A 19,996-nucleotide genomic window follows, 5' to 3' on the forward strand; every position below is an offset into this window, starting at 1 on the left:
ATGAAACACCAGTATTTCTACTTAAATTCAATTGTATATCAGCAAGCTTGAGATTTACCTGTAATATCTATGCAAAACTGCATTTTTTTTAAAAAAGTAAAAATTAGGAGAAACAGCAGTTTCATGATCCAAAACAAATATACAATAACAAAAATCCTGCACAATTGAACTTTTCCAGCTTTGGAGATTAAAATACAATGCATTGTAGCTAACGTAATACTTAAAAATTAGCCTGCACAATTCACTTAATCACTGTTCAATATCAGGCTTGTAAACAGTATCTATTTACAAACAAAATCAACCTGAATCAAGGATTACATTTCAACCTATGCTAAAACATCTCAATTTTATTTCAGTAGACTATATTTGGTAGCATCAATTTCCTGTCATTTTGAAAAGGGATGTTCTACTTTACCACCTTTCATTCAACAAGTCAGTAACTTTAATGAACTTAAAGTAGTAGAACATCTTTCCCCAATTAGACACTTTCCTCTATTCAGCGTGGTCATCTTCAATTTTCATTCAGGACATCTGGTAACCACTTTATGAACAGCAAGTTGCCAATTTCATGCTTCAATCTGTGCCCATCATCAGTACCTGTGCCAAGGTGCCAGGCACAAATTTACTTGTTTTTACTACCTCTACCCAGGGGCAATAGGAACACTGATTCCATAAGATTCTGCATTCTATTTCCATACTCAAAATTGATCTAACCATCCATCTCCACTGCATAACCTCAGACTAAACCACTCCTTACAGATAAGTTCAACATTCCTTCAATGTAGGAACCAAACTTCCAGAATTCAAAGTATATCCAGCTCTTCAACACAAACAATTAACTTGGTCTTTCTTGCAATGTGGCTAATGCATGCACAAACTAGCATGGTTTACAGCTAGGGGAAGATGAAATGTCCGAAAATTCTGCATGAAAAGCCCTGAATTCAAGTTTGAAGGAATTAGCATAAAGAGGTAAAATCCTATTGGATAAAATTACTGAAAAACAAAAATAGTTAGCACTTAAAAAGGAGATATCCAGAGGCTGGAGGCTCCCACCAATTCTAAAATTTGTATCTGCAACTTCAGCTCAGAAGGACAAAGTAAATCGGACCTTTTTTTGATGATGCCAGCTAGAGGTAACAATTTAAATCCGAGAACAGTGGACTTCTTTTTAAGCATTACTCACTGAAGTCTGATCAAATGCTAGAGTGATGCAGGGAAGCATATAAAATGATTGCTCAAAATTATTTGCCCTGACACGAGGTATGACATTACAACTTGGCCAGTCTCTGAAGACTGTCAAGGACAGGGGATCTCTGGTATAGAAGGCAAAAAGCTATAACATTATTCATAGAGTCAGACGGCACAGAAAGAGACCTTCCAGTCCTACTCGTCACTTCCAACTAGGTTTCCCAAGTTAAATTAGTTTCATTTGCCTGCATTTGCCCTAATCCATCTGAACTGTTCTTATTCATGTTGCTGCTCAAACATCTTTTAAATGTTGCAACTGTACCTGCAACTACCACTAATGGTAACAGGAAACTAAAAGAGCAATTAAGTAAGAATAATAGGGTTGTAATTGTAAAGGACTTTGACTTTCCAAACATAGACCAGGACTGCAGTAGTGTTAAGGATTTGGGTAGAGAAGAACTTGTCAAAATATGAGTTCAAGAACATTTTCTTTGTCAACAAGTCAATGGACCTACTTTTTTTTTGGGGGGGGGGGGGGGGGGGGGGAACTTGACCTTCTTTTGGGAAATAATGCCAAGCAAGTGACTAAGATGTTAGCGGGGATGCACTTTGGGACTGGTGATCATAACTCTTAGTTCCAAGATAGCTATGAAAAAAAATAGGACTTGGGGAAACGTTAAAGTTCTAACTTGGAGCATTATTAGACAGAAACAAAAGGGCAGCACAGTGGCTTAGTAGTTACTGCTGCAGCCTCAGTGCCAGAGATTGTGTTTGATTCTAACCTTTGGCAACTGTGTAGTGTTTGCACATTCTCCCAGTATTTGAGTGGGTTTCTTCCAGGCGCTCCAGTTTCCTCCCACAGTCCAAAGGTGTGCAGCTTAGGTAAACTGCTAATGCCAAGTTGCCTATGGTGCTCAAGAATGTGCAGGCTAGGTGGATTAGGCATGGGAAACTCAGTGTTACGGGGATAGTGTGGAAGGGTGGGCTTGGGTAGAATGCTCTTTGGACGGTTGGTGTCGATGCGATGGGTTGATTGGCTTGCTTCCACATTATAGGGATTCTATGTATCTACATAACAAATCAAAAGTTGACTGGGGTAGGCTGTTCACAGGTAAAAAGGACAACAGTAGACCCAGCGTGGATCCCCGCAGAACACTGTTGGTGACAGGCCTCCAGCATGAAAAACAGCGTACCACCACCACCCACTGTCTCTTGCTGTAAAGCCAATTTGGTATCCAGTTAGCTAGCCGTCCCTAGATCCCAAGTGATGTAACATTACTGACCCGTCTACAACGAGGAACCTTGTCAAATTTGTGTCATCTGCAAACTTCTTAACCACGCTTCCGCTATTCTGATCTAAAACATTTATATACAATTGGTGGTATGGTGGATAGTGACAAAGGTCATCTAAGAGTACAACAGGATCTTGATCAGCTGGGCCTATGGGCTGAGGAGCAACAGATAGGAGATTAAACTAGATAAATGCAAGGTGTTTCACTTTGCCAAGATAAACCAGGACAGGCCTGGCACAGTTATTAGTAGGATCCTAGGAAGTGTTGTCAAACTACACTCAGGCATTCAGATACATAGCTCCTTAGAAGTGATGAAACAGGTAGACAGTATGGTGAAGGGGTTTTATACATTTTCCTTGATTGGTCACAGCACTGAGTATAGGAGTTGGGATGTCATGTTGTGGCTGTACAGGACACTGGTAATGCCACTTTTGGAGTACTGGTGTGTAGTTCTAGTCACCCTGTTGTAGGAAGGACAATCAAAAGGAGGAAGGGTGTAGAACAGATTTGCAAAAATGTTATCGTGGCGAGAGAGTGTTTCAAATATAAAGGAGAGGCTAGACAGGCTGAGGCTTTCTCCCCAGAACCTATTGAGTGGTGACCTGACAGACGTTTACAAGATCATGAGGGGCATAGATAAAAAGGTGAAGAGCAAAAAGGTTTCTTCCCTAAAGTGGATGAACTTAAAACTAGACGGCATAGTTTTAAAGTGAAAGGGGAAAGATTTAAAAAGGGACCCGAGCAGCAACTTTATCAGAGAGTGTGGTGCTTAAATGGAAGGAACTGCCAAACACATCCAAGAAAATAGGACAAGAGAATATAGTTTCAAATAACCAAAAAGGCAAAAAAAGTTATGACTAGCAAAAAGGAGAGAATGTTCCTAGTCAAATTGTAAAATTAGAAAGAATGTCAAATCAGGCAACAGAAGCAAAAGTTGAATAATTTCAGAAACTACTGTACACAATCATGCAACAGTACTTTTGGTCCCTTGTTGAATGATAGGAGGAGGAAAGGTAACACCCTTCACTATATACATCTAACTTGTAACGATTCAGCAGATTGAGATAGGAAAACATCTCTCTCAGGTTTCTGTATTTCTACTGTGCAGCTGAAGGGCCAGTGGATTATAATGATTTGATAAGTTAAGAAATGGTTTTGCTAAATAATCTTCACATTTCACACTGGATTAGCAGAAAACTAAATATGCCCAATTCTACTATTCTCATTTGCCCAAGAAAATTATACGCTGCTGAACCTGACATCTGTGGTGGAGATGCTCTGAGAGAAGATACTGAGGGACAAGACATGTACACATTTGGAAGAAAACAGACAAGTTAGTAACAGCCAAGATAATAAAATGAGAGGCTGGATGAACACAGCAGGCCAAGCAGCATCTCAGGAGCACAAAAGCTGACGTTTCGGGCCTAGACCCTTCATCAGAGAGGGGGATGGGGGGAGGGAACTGGAATAAATAGGGACAGAGGGGGAGGCGGACCGAAGATGGAGAGTAAAGAAGATAGGTGGAGAGGGTGTAGGTGGGGAGGTAGGGAGGGGATAGGTCAGTCCAGGGAAGACGGACAGGTCAAGGAGGTGGGATGAGGTTAGTAGGTAGCGGGGGTGCGGCTTGGGGTGGGAGGAAGGGATGGGTGAGAGGAAGAACCGGTTAGGGAGGCAGAGACCGGTTGGACTGGTTTTGGGATGCAGTGGGTGGGGGGGGGGGCGGGGGAAGAGCTGGGCTGGTTGTGTGGTGCAGTGGGGGGAGGGGACGAACTGGGCTGGTTGAGGGATGCAGTAGGGGAAGGGGAGATTTTGAAACTGGTGAAGTCCACATTGATACCATATGGCTGCAGGGTTCCCAGGCGGAATATGAGTTGCTGTTCCTGCAACCTTCGGGTGGCATCATTGTGGCAGTGCAGGAGGCCCATGATGGACATGTCATCTAGAGAATGGGAGGGGGAGTGGAAATGGTTTGCGACTGGGAGGTGCCTCCCAGTCGCAAACCATTTCCACTCCCCCTCCCATTCTCTTGACACCTCCCAGTCGCAAACCATTTCCACTCCCCCTCCCATTCTCTTGACACCTCCCAGTCGCAAACCATTTCCACTCCCCCTCCCATTCTCTTGATGACATGTCCATCATGGGCCTCCTGCACTGCCACAATGATGCCACCCGAAGGTTGCAGGAACAGCAACTCATATTCCGCCTGGGAACCCTGCAGCCATATGGTATCAATGTGGACTTCACCAGTTTCAAAATCTCCCCTTCCCCTACTGCATCCCTCAACCAGCCCAGTTCGTCCCCTCCCCCCACTGCACCACACAACCAGCCCAGCTCTTCCCCCCCACCCACTGCATCCCAAAACCAGTCCAACCAGTCTCTGCCTCCCTAACCGGTTCTTCCTCTCACCCATCCCTTCCTCCCACCCCAAGCCGCACCCCCCGCTACCTACTAACCTCATCCCACCTCCTTGACCTGTCCGTCTTCCCTGGACTGACCTATCCCCTCCCTACCTCCCCACCTACACTCTCTCCACCTATCTTCTTTTCTCTCCATCTTCGGTCCGCCTCCCCCTCTCTCCCTATTTATTCCAGTTCCCTCCCCCCATCCCCCTCTCTGAAGGGTCTAGGCCCGAAACGTCAGCTTTTGTGCTCCTGAGATGCTGCTTGGCCTGCTGTGTTCATCCAGCCTCACATTTTATTATCTTGGAATCTCCAGCATCTGCAGTCCCCATTATCTCAGTTAGTAACAGCCAGCTTTGTTTTGTCTGGGGAAGATCAAGTCTTACTGACCTGTCTGAATTTTTTGAAGAGGTGACAAAGATAATTGAGGGGGGAAGGGCCGTAAATGTAGGTTATATGACTTTAGTAAGGCAATTGATAAAGTCCCTCCTGGCAAATTGGTGCAAAAACTAAAATCACGTGGGAATTGGCACGGGCTGGATACAAAACTGGCTTGGTCATAGAAGACAGGAGGAAATGGTGGAAGGGTGTGTTTGGAATGGAGACCAGTAACTAGTGGTGTTCCACAGGGAACTGTCTTAAGTATTTGCTGCAAACAGCAGAGGACAAGTGATCCGGAGGAAAAGGGGGGTGTTCTGATTACTAAGTTTGCAGATGACACGAAGATTGGTAGAGTTGCTGACGATGCCAACAATTGTGAAAGGATACAACAGGATATGTTTAGAGATTGGTGACTTGGGCACAGAAGTAGCAGATGGCTTTTAATTCAGACAAATGCTAGGCAATGCATTTTGGAGGATCAAATTTAATTGTGAATTATACAGTAAGGGCTGATCCCTTAGGAACCTTAACATACAGGCCGAGCTGGATGTGCAGGTCCACTGCTCCCGAAAAGCAGAAATTCAGGCAGCCAAGGTGAATAAGGCGACATATGGCACGTTTGCTTTCATCAGCCGAGGCACTGAGAACAAGAGTTGACGGCTACATAAAATCCTCGTTAGGCTGGAAATCGGGAAAATTGTGCGCAGTTTTGTTCACACTACCAGAAGGTGGTTCACCAGGATGCTGACCAGTCGAGGGCGCTGGCTACGAGAAGGGTCTAAAAAGACTCAGATTATTTTCGCTGGAAAGACATTGGTTGGGAGCAGACCTGAAACAGGTCTACAGAATTATGAGAGACAGATAGGCTGGATGGTCAGATGCTTCCTCCCCCCACCTCCCTGGGTTAAGTTTCAATTGCAAGGGGGATCAGGTTCATGGTGAGATGGGGAAAGTTTAAGGGAGGTGTAAAGGAAGCTTTTCCCACAGAGTGGCAGGAGCTTGGCTTGCACTGCCAGATGTGGAGGAAATGGGCATGCTGGCGACAGTTAACAGGCATCTGAATTGTTACACGAGTAAAAGGAGGGAAGAGAGGAACGTGGACCGAACAAGAGCAGGTTTGTTTCTTAGATTAGTTAGGACATGATAAAATCAGTCCGTTCCTGTGAGACTGATATCCAGGAGTCGGACATAGCGGTTGTGGCTAAAGGGATCAAAACAATATGGGAGAAAAAGCAGGAACAGGCTTAAGTTAGCTTGTCGGTCATCATCATAACAAATGGTGAAGCAGACTTAATGGGCCAAAGGCCATCTTCTCATATTTTCTAGTTTCTGTTTCAAACCAAGTGTACCGCTGGTGCAAAGATAACAACAAATGAGGTAACTCATCAGAAAATAGCAATGAGCAGGTCATCCAAAGAACTGCATCTTGTGGATTGAAGTAAGTGTCTCAATGATTTTATAACCAATCCAAGACAGGCTGGTGTTTTGCTAATATGACCAACTAAGTACAAAATAACAGATGTCCAAGAATGCAACTTGCTGTCATGAAATGTCTTTGCAACGAGTTCAGTAGAGAAGAAATGAATACACTTTCAAGGGTACAGCACTTAAATTGCACGCAAGAACAACATGATCTTGGGGTGCATGTGCACAGATCCTTGAAGGTGAAAGGATATATTGACAGAACAGTTAGCTGAAGCTTCATAAATCAAGGTGTTGAATACAAAAGCAGGGAGTTATTCTCAATTTGTACAATTGAGATCTGTAGTCATACAGCACAGAAAAAGTGCTTTCTGGGCAACTCATCCACCTGATCCAACATCCCAATCTGACCGAGTCCCATTTGCCAGCATTTGGCCCATACTCCTCCAAGTCCTTCCTATTCATATATCCATCCATATGCCTTTTAAATGTTTATTTGTACCTACCTCCACTACTTCCTGACAGCTCATTCCATACTTGCACCACTGGAGAAAATGATTCCCCCTCAGGTTGTTTTCAAAAGACTTTCCCCGCTGATCTTAAACTTATTCTCTCGAGTTTTGGACTCACCGACCCCAGGGAAAATACCTTGGCTATTCATCCTATGCATGCCACTCATGATTTTATGAAACTTTAATCAGATCACTCCCTCAATCTTTGACGTTCGAGGGAAATAGAAGCCCCAGCTTCTCATTGTAATTCAAACCCTCCAGTCCTGGCAACATCCTTGTAAATCTCTAAAAGTGGCCTCACCCATGTCCCGTATAGCTGCAACATGTCATCCCAACCCTTGACCAACAAAGACAAGCACATCAACCACATTCTTCACCACCCTGTATACCTGCAACTTAACTTTCAAGGAATTATGCACCTTTACACCGAGGTCTGTCCAGCAACACTCTACAGGGCCAAACTATTAAAGTATACAAGTCCTGCCTTGATTGCCTTACCAAAATGCAACACCTCAAATTCATCTAAATCAAACTCCATCTTGTCACTCCTTTGTCTATTCGACCATCTGATCAAGGTCCGAGATAACCTTCACTGTCTGGTGCATCGCTTATTTTGGTGTCATCTGCAAACTTACTAACCATGCCTCCTTTATTCAAGTCTTTTACATAATGACAAAAAGCAGTGGACCCAGCACTGATCCTTGTGGCACACTGCTTGTCACAGGCCTCCAGTTTGATAAACAACCCTCTAACCACCACTGCTTCCTACCTTCAAGCCAGTTTTGAATCTAATTGGCTAGCTCTCCCTAGATCCCATTTAATATAACCTTGCCAACCAGTATACTATGTGGAATCTTGTCAAATGCTTTGCTAAAGTCCATTTAGACAATGTCTAGAGTTCTGCTTTCAATCTCATTTGCCACCTCTTCAAAAAACACTTGATCAAGTTCATGACACATTATTTCCCATGCACACAGCCACAGTGACTATCCCCAAGTCATCCTTACCGTCCCAAATGCATGTAAATCCTATCCCTCTATCACCTCCAATAACTTACTACAACTGACCCAAGGGTGACTGATCTGTAGTTCCCTGGTTTTACCTTACAGCCTCAAAATAATTGCACTACATGAGCCACCCTCCAGTCTTCCAGCACCTCACCCATGGCTGTTGATGATACAAATATCTTAGCAAGGGACACAGTAAACTCTTCACTTGATTCTCGAAGTTCTAGGATACACCTGATCAGGTCCCTATCCAGAGCACTAGAGTACAATGTTCACATTTGGTCATTATTCTTTTTAAGATTTAATCAAGATTCTTGACATGATGCAGGGGTTTACTAGAATTGTTTCCAAGGACAGTGTCAACTTGGTTCCAAATTTAGTTGGAATAGCTTAGGGTTCTTTCCCTTGGAGCAAAAAAGGGGCTTGAGAGGAGATTTCATTAATATGATTAATTCTATGATAGGTTCAGATAAGCTAAACAAAGACAGATTCTTTTTTCTATTATCTAGTGGTGCAAGAATGAGTGAACATAGTTACTTTCTGCATTTAAAAAGTGTGTTGATGTCCTTGAACCTGCTTCTACCAGCCTTAAAAAGCATCAGAAACAATTTATGGCTCCAAAGGAACAAGATTTAGGAACGAGAGGAAATTATGGCTACAAAGTAAGGAATGGGGCTAATTGGACCACTCTACAGAAAGGTGGTACGAACACTGAGCTGAAGGGCCTCCTTTTGTGCCGTCAAGGTATACAACTCCAGTCTTTGCCCCAGTGCCAAATCATAAGAGTACCATCAACTGAGATTGAAAATAGCTGATAGATGTGGACTGTTTGTTACTCTTGCAAGGATCAATACTTGGAAAATTTTCTTGTGTAGCCAAAAGAAATGAACACTTTGGTACTGCTTTCCAGCTGCAGGAGTAGTGATGGTAACAGTTGTCTCCTTCATACAGGTTTACCTGAGGATTTAAGTGTTCATCTCAAAATGCCTGTCACAACAGACACTGATGGATGTTAGACAGGTGCCAACAACACAAAAAGCAGATTCAATTGCTGCACTGGCAGAACTTACCATGAGGAAGTCTCCTTCTCAACCTCACCCCTTGCCTGAAGCATGGTGACACTCACAAAACCAATACCAGGTATCTCTCTCTAATGAGACAGAAAACCAATGATGCTGTAGGCATATGGCAGGTTTTCGACATCACACCTAACTTCTCCTTTATCTTCAACAGAATACTGAACCAGTGAGTTTTGAGAAGATTTGTAGCTCAGTTTGAGTTTCTGGATGGGAGTTTGCTCGCTGAGATGGAAGGTTAGTTTTCAGACGTTTCGTCACCATTCTAGGTAACATCAGTGAGCCTCCGATGAGGCGCTGGTGTTATGTCCCGCTTTCTATTTATCTGGTTAGGTTTCCTTGGGTTGGTGATGTCATTTCCCACATTGATGTCATTTCCTGTTCTTTTTCTCAGAGGATGGTAGATGGGCTCCAAATCAATGTGTTTGTTGATGGAGTTCCGGTTGGAATGCCATGCTTCTAGGAATTCTCATGCGTGTCTCTGTTTCGCTTGTCCTAGGATGGATGTGTTGTCCCAATCAAAGTGGTGTCCTCCCTCATCTGCATGTAAGGATACTAGTGATAGTGGGTCATGTCGTTTTGTGGCTAGTTGATGTTCATGTATCCTGGTGGCTAGCTTTCTGCCTGTTTGTCCAATGTAGTGTTTGTCACAGTTCTTGCAAGGTATTTTGTAGATGACATTCGTTTTGCATGTTGTCTCTATAGGGTCTTTTAAGTTCATGAGCTGCTATTTTAGTGTGTTGATGGGTTTGTGGGCTACCCCGATGCCAAGAGGTCCGAGTAGTCTGGGATTCATTTCCGAAATGTCTTTGATGTAGGGGAGAGTGGTTATGGTTTCTGGGCCCGTTTTGCCTGTTTGTTTGGGCTTGTTGCTGAGAAATCTGCAGACTGTGTTCATTGGGTACCTGTTCTTTTTGAATACTATACAGGTGTACACACCATATGAAGGGTATATTGGCCTTGGAGGGACTACAAAGTAGGTTTACAAATATAATGCCTGGACTTCAGGGGTTAAATTATGATAAGACATTATATTAATTACATGTCTGTTTTATCTAGAATGTGAAGGTTACCAAGTAATAAAATCGAAGTCCTTGATATATTAACAGGAAAAAAACAGGTTAGATGAAGGTGAAATATTTCCAATGGTTGGAGGTTCTAGAGCTAGGTGCTATAGTCTGAGACTTCGATCCAGACTCTTCAGAAAGAGATGTTAGGAAGCAGTTCTGGACACAAAGGGTGGTAGATGTTTGGAACTCTTGCACAAATTGCAGTCGATGTTACATCAGTTGTTAAATTTTAAATGAGATACATAAATTTTTATTTAGCAAGGATATTAAATGGACATAAGCCAAAGGCAGATAGATGCAGTTTAGACTACACATGAGCTCTGATCCACTGAATGGTGGAACAGGCTCAAGGGGCTGAATGACATTTTCCTATCCCTGTGTTCCTACAAATTCAATGCGATCTCTTGTTAAAATGAAAAAATATTGTTTGTCTCTCCTCAAGCATAGCAGTTTGACTTAGACAGAAATATTTATGCAAGATATAATTTGTAGACAAACAAACAAACAAGATTGTGTGGCATGCAGCAGCAAGAAAGCAGAAAAAAAGTTTAGCTTTCTGTAGTTAGGGACAGATCGAGAAGGCTGAACATTGGATATTAGAACAGAATTAATTACACTGTACACTGAGAAAAGAGAGGAATTATAAAATGTTAAAGTTTTATAATATGCATAGAATGGTAAACACACTTCAAAAAAAAAAGGTGCTGTGCTGGCTATAAAGCACTTTGGGAAGTTCAATTGTTAAAATAAGTTGTCACATAGGCCCAACAAGCAGAAATATTGTAGCCTAAAAGAGAACGAACTGCGGATGCTGTAAATCAGGAAACAAAACAGAAATTGCTGGAAAAGCTCAACAAGTCTGGCAGCATCCATGAAGGAAAAAACAACCTTAATGTTTCAGGTCCGGTGACCCTTCCTCAGAACAGAAATATTGTAGAATTGATAATCTGAAATGCAAATTGGTTCCAACAGTCACCGGGATCCATTATGTAACTTTAGTTTGAATGGGAGCAATGATTACGTTTCATCAAGTCTTAAATCTCAGGTCAAGTTTACATTTTGAAGCAAATGCTAGAACTGAGGTAATGACTTGAATTCTTAAAATGGAGGCAGTGTAGCCTGAGGGACTGATGAGATCAGCTGGGTCTTATTACACAATTCCTACCACCGTCAAAAAGGACTCCATTAGACCATTGATAATAAAGTGTGAAGCTGGATGAACACAGTAGGCCAACCAGCATGTCAGGAGCACAAAAGCTGACGTTTCAGGCCTAGACCCGTCATCATCTCTGAAGAAGGGTCCAGGCCCGAAACGTCAGCTTTTGTGCTCCTGAGTTGCTGCTTGTCCTGCTGTGTTCATCCAGCTTCACACTTTGTTATCTTGGATTCTCTAGCATCTGCAGTTCCCATTATCTCCATTAGACCATTATTTGGCTAGGCAGGTACAGGGTTTGCCCACTGTCAATATATTACCAGAAAGATGCTTTGATACTGAATTAGTCATTTTAGGAGTTCATAGCAATGACTTAACGGCATCGTACCATCCTGCATGCTTAGTAGTTTGTTTATTCAGATCTTATCCTTATTGGCTATCTATAGTGCAACACACAAAACTATTTGCGGTATTATGGGCACAGGGCAAGGTGTGGCAGAGGAGGCATGAAGGAGCTTGCTTCTCTCTTTGGTTCATAAGGGACCAAAAATGTTTTAAGCTTGACCTGAGACGTATGTTTCATCAAGAATCTTGGTCATTGCTGCCATTCAAACCTTCAGCCACTCATTGCATAAAAGCGCACGAAAGAAAGATTAGGCCCAATCAAGGATAGTAGTGGTAAGTTGTGTGTGGAGTCAGATGAGACAGGGGAAGTGCTAAATGAATATATTTTTCAAACAGTATTCACTCTAGAAAACGACTGTTGTCGACAAGAATACTGAGATACAGGCTAATAGGCTAGGTGGGATTGAGGTTCACACGGAAGAGGAATTAGAAATCCTTCAGAAGGTGAAGATAGATAAGTCCCCTGGGCCAGATGGGATTTATCCTAGGATCCTCTGGGAAGTCAGGGAGGAGATTGCCAAGTCTTTGGCATTGATCTTTAACTCGTCATTGTCTACAGGAATAGTGCCAGATGACTGGAGGATAGCAAGTGTGGTTCCCCTGTTCGAGAAGGGGAGTAGAGACAACCCTGGTAATTACAGACCAGTGAGCCTTACCTCAGTTGTTGGTAAAGGTGTTGGAAAAGGTTATAAAGGGATAGGATTTATAATCATCTAGAAAAGAATAAATTGATTAGGGATAGTCAGCACGGTTTTGCTAAGGGAAGGTCGTACCTCACGAACCTTGAGTTCTTTGAGAAGGTGACCAAACAGGTAGATGAGAGTAAACCGGTTGATGTGGCATATATGGATTTCAGCAAGGCGTTCAATAAGGTTCCCCACAGTACAAAACGTGGAAGAATGGAATTGTGGGAGATATAGCAGTTTGGATCGGAAATTGGCTTGCTGTAAGACGACAGAGGTGGTCGTTGATGGGAAATGTTCATCCTGGAGGCCAGTTACTAGTCGTGTACCGCAAGGGTCGGTGTTGGGTCCACTGCTATTTGTCATTTTTATAAAGTGACCTGGATGAGGGTGTAGAAGGATGAGTTAGTAAATTTGCAGACAACACTAAGGTCAGTGGAGTTGTGGATAGTGACGAAGGATGCTGTAGGCTGCAGAGAGATGTAAATAAGCTGCAGAGCTGGGCTGAGAGGTGGCAAATGGAGTTTAATGCAGACAAGTGTGAGGTGATGCACTTTGGTAGGGGTAACCGGAAGGCAAAGTACAGGGCTAACGGTAAGATTCTTAGTAGTGTAGATGAGCAGAGAGATCTCGGTGTCCATGTACACAGATCCTTGAAAGTTGCCACCCAGGTTGACAGGGCTCTTAAGGCGGCATACAGTGTTTTAGCTTTTCTTAATAGAGGGATCGAGTCCTGGAACCAAGAGGTTATGGTGAAGCTGTACAAAACTCTGGTGTGGCTGCACTTGGAGTAATGTGTACAGTTCTGGTCACCACATAAGGAGGATGTGGAAGCTTTGGAAAGGGTGCAGAGGAGATTTACTAGGATGTTGCCTGGTATGGAGGGAAGGTCTTACGAGGAAATGCTGAGGGACTTGAGGCCGTTTTCATTAGAGAGAAGGTGGTTGAGAGGTGACTTAATTGAAACATATAAAATAATCAGAGGGTTAGATAGGGTGGATAGGGAGAGCCTTTTTCCTAGGATGGTGACAGCGAGCATGAGGGAGCATAGCTTTAAATTGAGGGGTGAAAGATATAGGACAGATGTCAGAGGTAGTTTCTTTACTCAGAGTAGTAAGGGACTGGAACGCTTTGCTTGCAACGGTAGTAGATTTGCCAACTTTGGGTACATTTAAGGCGCCATTGGATAAGCATATGGATGTACATGGAATAGCGTAGGTTACGGGCTTGAGATTGGTATGACAGATCGGCACAACGAGGGCCGAAGCGCCTGTACTGTGCTGTAATGTTCTGTGTTCTATGTTGTATTCTGGTGACCAATTTTCACTTAAAATTGCTAACTCTACAACCTTTCTGCCTGTTGGGCCCAAGTGACTGAACTTGTTAACTATCCACCCACCAGATCTTTCACAGGTGCAGCAGCAACTTATATCAATGGCTGGCACTGTTTTTAACATCTTTAAAATCAGGAGAATTCTAAAGATTCATGGGACTCATACTTGGGCATCACCTACATAAAGCATAAACTGGCAACTTACTTTCCACTATGTGCTGGTCTCAAAGATATTTATGACAGTAATAACTAACTTTCACCAAATCTGAGTATTGCTTTCTGTTTTCATGAAAGCAAACATCTAATATGGCAGGGCCCCTAAAATAGTTACGTATAAGCCAGTATAAGCTGTCTAAATTAGTCTCAAGTGCAAACCGTATTTACGGAAGGAATTCAAATCTAAAGAAAACACAATTTATTCAATAAAGAAATTATTAGAAGCTTACATAAATTGTGATTAACGTTACAGGTTTTCTTAAAAATCAAACAGGTGCTGATATCTTACCATGTGTCCCGCTTTTATCCAAAAAATTGCTGAGGTTGAACAAAGTATTTCTGGATGCCAGGTACTGAATAAATCTCTGCAAAATACAGAATTGTTACATAACAATACAGTTGACTAAGAATAATTCCAAAATACAACATTGGAGTGTAATAAGATTACATGAACCAATAGCAGTTGGTGACTGGAAACTTAGTGCAACTGGTCTTATGAAATTTTTCATTTTGATTTTAAAATTTAAAATGTTAGAAGTTTGTTACATCTCGTACATGTTCTGGTGGCAGCACCATATATCAACACTATCTTTTGTTTAAACAAGTGTCCCAATATACTATTTCTTTCTCAGCTGTGTGTTTTCAGCCTCTTCAATTGGTGATCTGAATGCAACAACCAATACCTATCCTCTCTAGATGTTTCATCCTTTGTTTTTCTATAAAGAGACTATTCAAGTTGAGGACATCCTAAACTACCATTTTTGGACAATTAGTTTGTTTTTCTTTGGTTAATGCTGAATATTATGCTTTCATTTTCCTATTTGTACTTAATAACTGAACAAGGATTTTACAAGTTAATCCTGTTGAAATCCATAATCGAATTCAGCTTCCACATTTTGACCTGTGGTTGAAGACCATGTTTAAAGTTGTTAAATCACGTTCAAACCAGTGTGTGCTTTAAAGCAAAAGCTAACCTAGGTTCATGACTGCAAATCTGTTGGATTGCTTTCATTGAAGTCAAGGGAAAAAGAGCAGAACAACATGACCAACATGGTGGAAAATGCCTCATCAGGCTCAGTTGAGAACAACAGCAGGACCAGGAGCCAGATTGAAGTCTTCGAACCATTGACAGATATCAGTGCAGTGAATAGCTTTAAAGCGTAAAGAAGTGGCACTATCAATTTTTTTCCCCTCCCACAGACACACAGGTTCATTGTAAGCGCAAGGGAGAACCAAGGGAAATGTTTAGTTATTGGGCAAGTGGAGTGAGAGTTGTTACTTTGCCCGCTAATCATTAAACTGGGGCCAGCAAAGAATTTCACAATTGTCTACTTTTTTTTTGAGGTCAAATTAGAGGGAGCAGAGGCAAGCGTGGTATACAGCCAGCACTGGGGAAAATAAACTAATTATTTGAAATAGAAAATGCACTCTCCATCATTCATGTCTGTTTTAACACACCCCCCCCCCGCCACTCCCTCAGTTGTTTATTGCTCGTCAGTCTTTCAAAAGCTATAAATACAATGAAATATACAGAATGGCCTTAGACAGTGATTCTATATACTCAGCAAAAAAAGCCAGTGAGCCTTGAGCTTAAGCAATATTCAGTTAAATGGTGGTGGGCAAGGAGTGAAGATACCCATTTATCCACTTGGTCTTGCATCCTTCACTACTGTTGTCTAAGAAGTTGGTTTGAAATTATCTAGCGACCTGGCCTCAGCAAGTTCCTGGGAAAAAATCTGTTCCAGACTGCCACTACGCTTTGTGAAGAAGTGCTTCTCAAAAGGTGATGCCTGACCCTTTTGTTCCAATTTTAGACTGTCCCAGGCGAAAAAGTTCTCCCACATACCCTATTAAATTCTTGCATAAAAACACAGGAGAGGGGGGAGAAGGAGCAGGCCATTCAACAACTCTAGCCTGCACTACCATTTAATATTGTTGATCACCAATCTCAACACCCTAATCCCAAGCTGCCTTTGCCCCAACATGTCATGATCCATTTAGCCAGAACAGCTACATCTACCACCTTCTTGAAAACATCATTTGGCCTCAACCACAGTCAATTGGACAGGCTCACCACTGTCTAGGGGAAGCATGATTTCTTCATCTTGGTCTTAAGAGGTTTACAATTTATTAAGAATGACCCCTGGTTCTGGACTCCCTCCACTATTATGAACATGCTTCATGTATCTAACCAGCTAGTTGTTAGAATTTTAAAAGATGCTGAGAGATAGTGTCACTGAGTTATACAGTGCACGGAAACAGACCCTCCAGTACATCTCATCCATGCCAAGCAACTTCCCTAAACTGATCTAGTCCCATATCCCCTTAAATCCTACCTATTCATGTGCTCATTCAGATTTTTTCTTAAATGTTGTAATATACCTGCTTCCACCACTTCCTCTGGCAGCTTGTTCCATACATGTACCAGCCACTGCACAAAAAAAAATTGCCCCTCAGGTTCTTTTTAAAATCTTTCCCTTCTCATCTTAAACCTATACCCGCTAGATTTGGACTCCCCAGCCCTGTCAGGTCACCCCTCAGCCTCCAACCCTCCAGGGAAAAAAGCCCCAGCCTAATTTGCCTCTCCTCACATCTCAAACCTCCTTAAAGCTCAGCAACATCACTGTAAATCTTGTCTGAAACTTTTCAAATTTAACAACATCTTTTCCATATGAGGGAGAGCATAAGTGAACACAGTATTCTAAGAGTGGTGTCACCAACATTGTGTACAGCCATAACACGACATTCCAACTCCTGCATTCAGAGTTCTGAACTATGATAGCAAACATGCCAAATACCTTCAAAAGGCAAATAGAATTTTGTCTGCCATTGCTAGAGATTTGGAGTTTAAAAAAAAAACCAAGGAGTCTATGTTGCAGCTGCATAGGGTCCTGCTGAGGCCACATCTGGAATACTGTGCGCAGTTTTGGTCTCCTTACTTAAGAGATATACTAGCACTGGAGGGTGTGCAGAGGAGATTCACTCTGATTCCAGATTTGAGGGGGTTGGATTATGAGGAGAGACTGAATAGACTGGGATTATACTCATTGGAATTCAGATTAATGAAGGGAGATCTTAAAGAAAGATAAGATTATGAAGGCAATAGATAAGAGGTGGAGGCACAGAGGTTGTTTCCACTAGCAGGTGAAACTAGGACTAGAGGGCATCGCCTCAAAACAAAGGGAAGCAGATGTAGGACTGAGGTCAGGAGGAACTTTTTCACCCAAAGGGTTGTGAATCTGTGGAATTCCCTGCCCAGTGAAGCAGTTGAAGCTACCTTACTGAATGTTTAAGGCAAGGCCAGATAATTCTTTTTACTGTTCAAAAATTTAAGGGTTTATGGTGAGTGGGCGGGTAAGTGGAGCCAAGTCTCAAAAAGATCAGCCATGAATTTAATAAATGGCTGAGCAGGCTCGAGGGGCCAGATGGCCTAATCCTGCTCTTAGTTCTTATGTTCTATATTCTTATGTTCATCATTCTATATACCTGCAGCTCCACTTTCACGGAACTGTGAATTTTCCCCAAGGTTTTTTTTTAGCAATATTGCCGAGTCACTCTCTCCTCACACCCAATCCTGGCATCCCAGGAACCAATTTAATAAGCATTTGCTGCACTCCTTCAATAGCAAGATCATCCTTTCTCAGCCAAAAGATCAAATCTGTACACAATACTCCACATGAGTCCTCAATGTCCTGTACAACTGCAGCAAGACATCCTCCTTGCTCCCACACATGAATTCTCTCGCTATAAAGGTCAGCATAGTTTGCCTTCTTTACCACCTGCCGCACTTGCACACAGTTTCAGCGACTGGTACACAGGGAGACGTAGGTCTTGTCAAACATTTTCCTTTCTCAATTTATAGCCAAATAATAAATCTACCTTCCTACTTTGGCTCTCAATGCAGATAACTTCACCAGAGGGCATAAGTTTGAAGTGAGGAGTAAGTGGTTCAGAGGAAGAAATCAGAGAAAGCCTTTTTTCACCCAGTGGTATAAATATGGAACATGCTGCCCGAGGGGGCAGCAGAGGCAAATACTGCAATGTCACCACATTCAAGTAGTATCTGGATGTGCACTTAAAAATGCCAATGCTAAGTAAGGTAAGGACCAAATGCAGGTAAAATGGGATTAGTGCAGTTTGTTGGTTGACACAGATGGTAGGCCAAGAAGGGCCTTTTCCTATGTTTTATGACTGTGACTGACATTTATCCACATTATACTGCATCTGCCCACTCACTCAAACATTCCAAATCACACTGAAACATCTGCTTCCTCCTTAGCCCAGCATTTCACTCAGTCTTGTCATTTTCAAATTTTAAATATTAAATTTAGCTCCTCATCTAAATCATTAGATTATGAATAGCTGGGGTCCAGTACCAATTCCAGCATTATGCCACTAGTCACTGCCTGCCATTTAGAATAAAAATCAATTCTTCAACTTGATTGCTCCGCAGTTTTTAAATCCTGAGATGATGTAAGCCTAGCCTAAGAAATCTGACTCCAACTTAACCCTTTTGACAAATTCTGACAAAAATGTGTCACATTTCCCCATGGCCAGTACATTGTGGTATGGTCCCCAAACTAAATGCAGTAGTCCAGACAGTCTAGCTGGTGCTCTAGCACGGTTAGGTAATTACCACACTTTCAGATTTCAGTCCCAAAATGAAGTAAGCCAACACTGCTATTTTAGTTTTTTTTTAAAAATCTCAATTTTTAGTAGGGAGTGATCTTGGATCACTTTCTCTGCTCATCTGCTGTCCCCAGATTGCCATTTATAAAACAGTAAATTATTCTGCTTCGGTCCCAACTGGAAGATTTTACGCTTTCCTAACTGGAGCTCCATCTGCTACAGTTTGCCCACTTGATTAATCTTCAGTGTATTTACTTCAAACCCTTAGTTAACCTATTTTCCATGCAACTGAATTTGGTATTATTCTGTCAATTTACAGTAAGTAGTTTTTTCCTTAATCTGTCTCTTCCACTAATTTGCCTCCATATTCTAGATACATTTTATTAACAGTCCACAGGTGGAACGTTGGTAAATACCTGCAAGAAGTCAATGTAAATTAGTAAACATCCATAGCACGAAATTATTTGATTTTTTTCTTTAGAAATTTGAACAAAGTTAGACTGACTTCACAAAATTTTACTGACATGAACTACGATTGTTCAAATGCGCACTCAGTCTCCAATTGCTTACAGTAACTACCTGATAAAGTGACAATGCTCTCTTACCGCTTCGCAACAAGATTGGCATTTAAAAAATTGAAGACTCAATTCCAGAATCAAGAGTGTTTCTGAAGATTAATTATAACCTTCAAATTCATCTTCATTCCCAATCACTGCCTTAGTTGTAAACATTAGAATCCAAAAGGTTAAACTATTACATATAGAGGGAGTCAAGCTTCCAAGCTCGCTTCTTCCCAAATGTGTTGCAGTCCCAGGTGTTCCCAAAACGTCCTTTGTGCTTTTGCTCCTTTCATGCTTGATTGGTTTGATGCTCTCCTGGCCAATCTCCCACCCTTCAGATATTTTCTAATCAACCTGTTCAGAGAGATATTTTATTACACACTTCAGGAGCTGATGGAACTTGAGCCCAGGGCTCCTGGTTTAGAGGTAGGAAGACTACCACTGCATCACAACAACCTTTCCTTCCATCCTCAAAAACTTAATCTCATTTACAACTGACGTTCATATTAAGTCTCACCAAACTCTGCTCAACCATCATGCACCTAATTGGTTTCTATTGACCCTAATGGTTCAAGTTTAAATTTCCCAACTTTGTACAAGTTCCTTCATGGCAAGTGTCTCCCATCACCATTCCCCACTCTATACCCCCACATGCATCTGTAGGTCTCCA

The 19,996-nt window shown here is 42.1% G+C and overlaps 1 protein-coding gene across 24 annotated transcripts in view; it reads right to left on the reverse strand.

The window, feature by feature from the left end:
• snap91a (synaptosome associated protein 91a) overlaps positions 1 to 19,996 on the reverse strand; it is a 239,065-nt gene that overhangs the window by 136,700 nt on the left and 82,369 nt on the right. For all 24 annotated transcript variants that reach the window (XM_059645339.1, XM_059645336.1, XM_059645342.1 and 21 more), the window contains one exon: positions 14,427 to 14,502. In XM_059645339.1, the coding sequence (XP_059501322.1) occupies positions 14,427 to 14,502 (76 nt within the window). The remainder of the gene's footprint in view (positions 1 to 14,426; positions 14,503 to 19,996) is intronic.

Source organism: Stegostoma tigrinum, chromosome 4 (assembly GCF_030684315.1).
Source record: "Stegostoma tigrinum isolate sSteTig4 chromosome 4, sSteTig4.hap1, whole genome shotgun sequence".
In the NCBI taxonomy this organism is placed as follows: domain Eukaryota; kingdom Metazoa; phylum Chordata; class Chondrichthyes; order Orectolobiformes; family Stegostomatidae; genus Stegostoma; species Stegostoma tigrinum.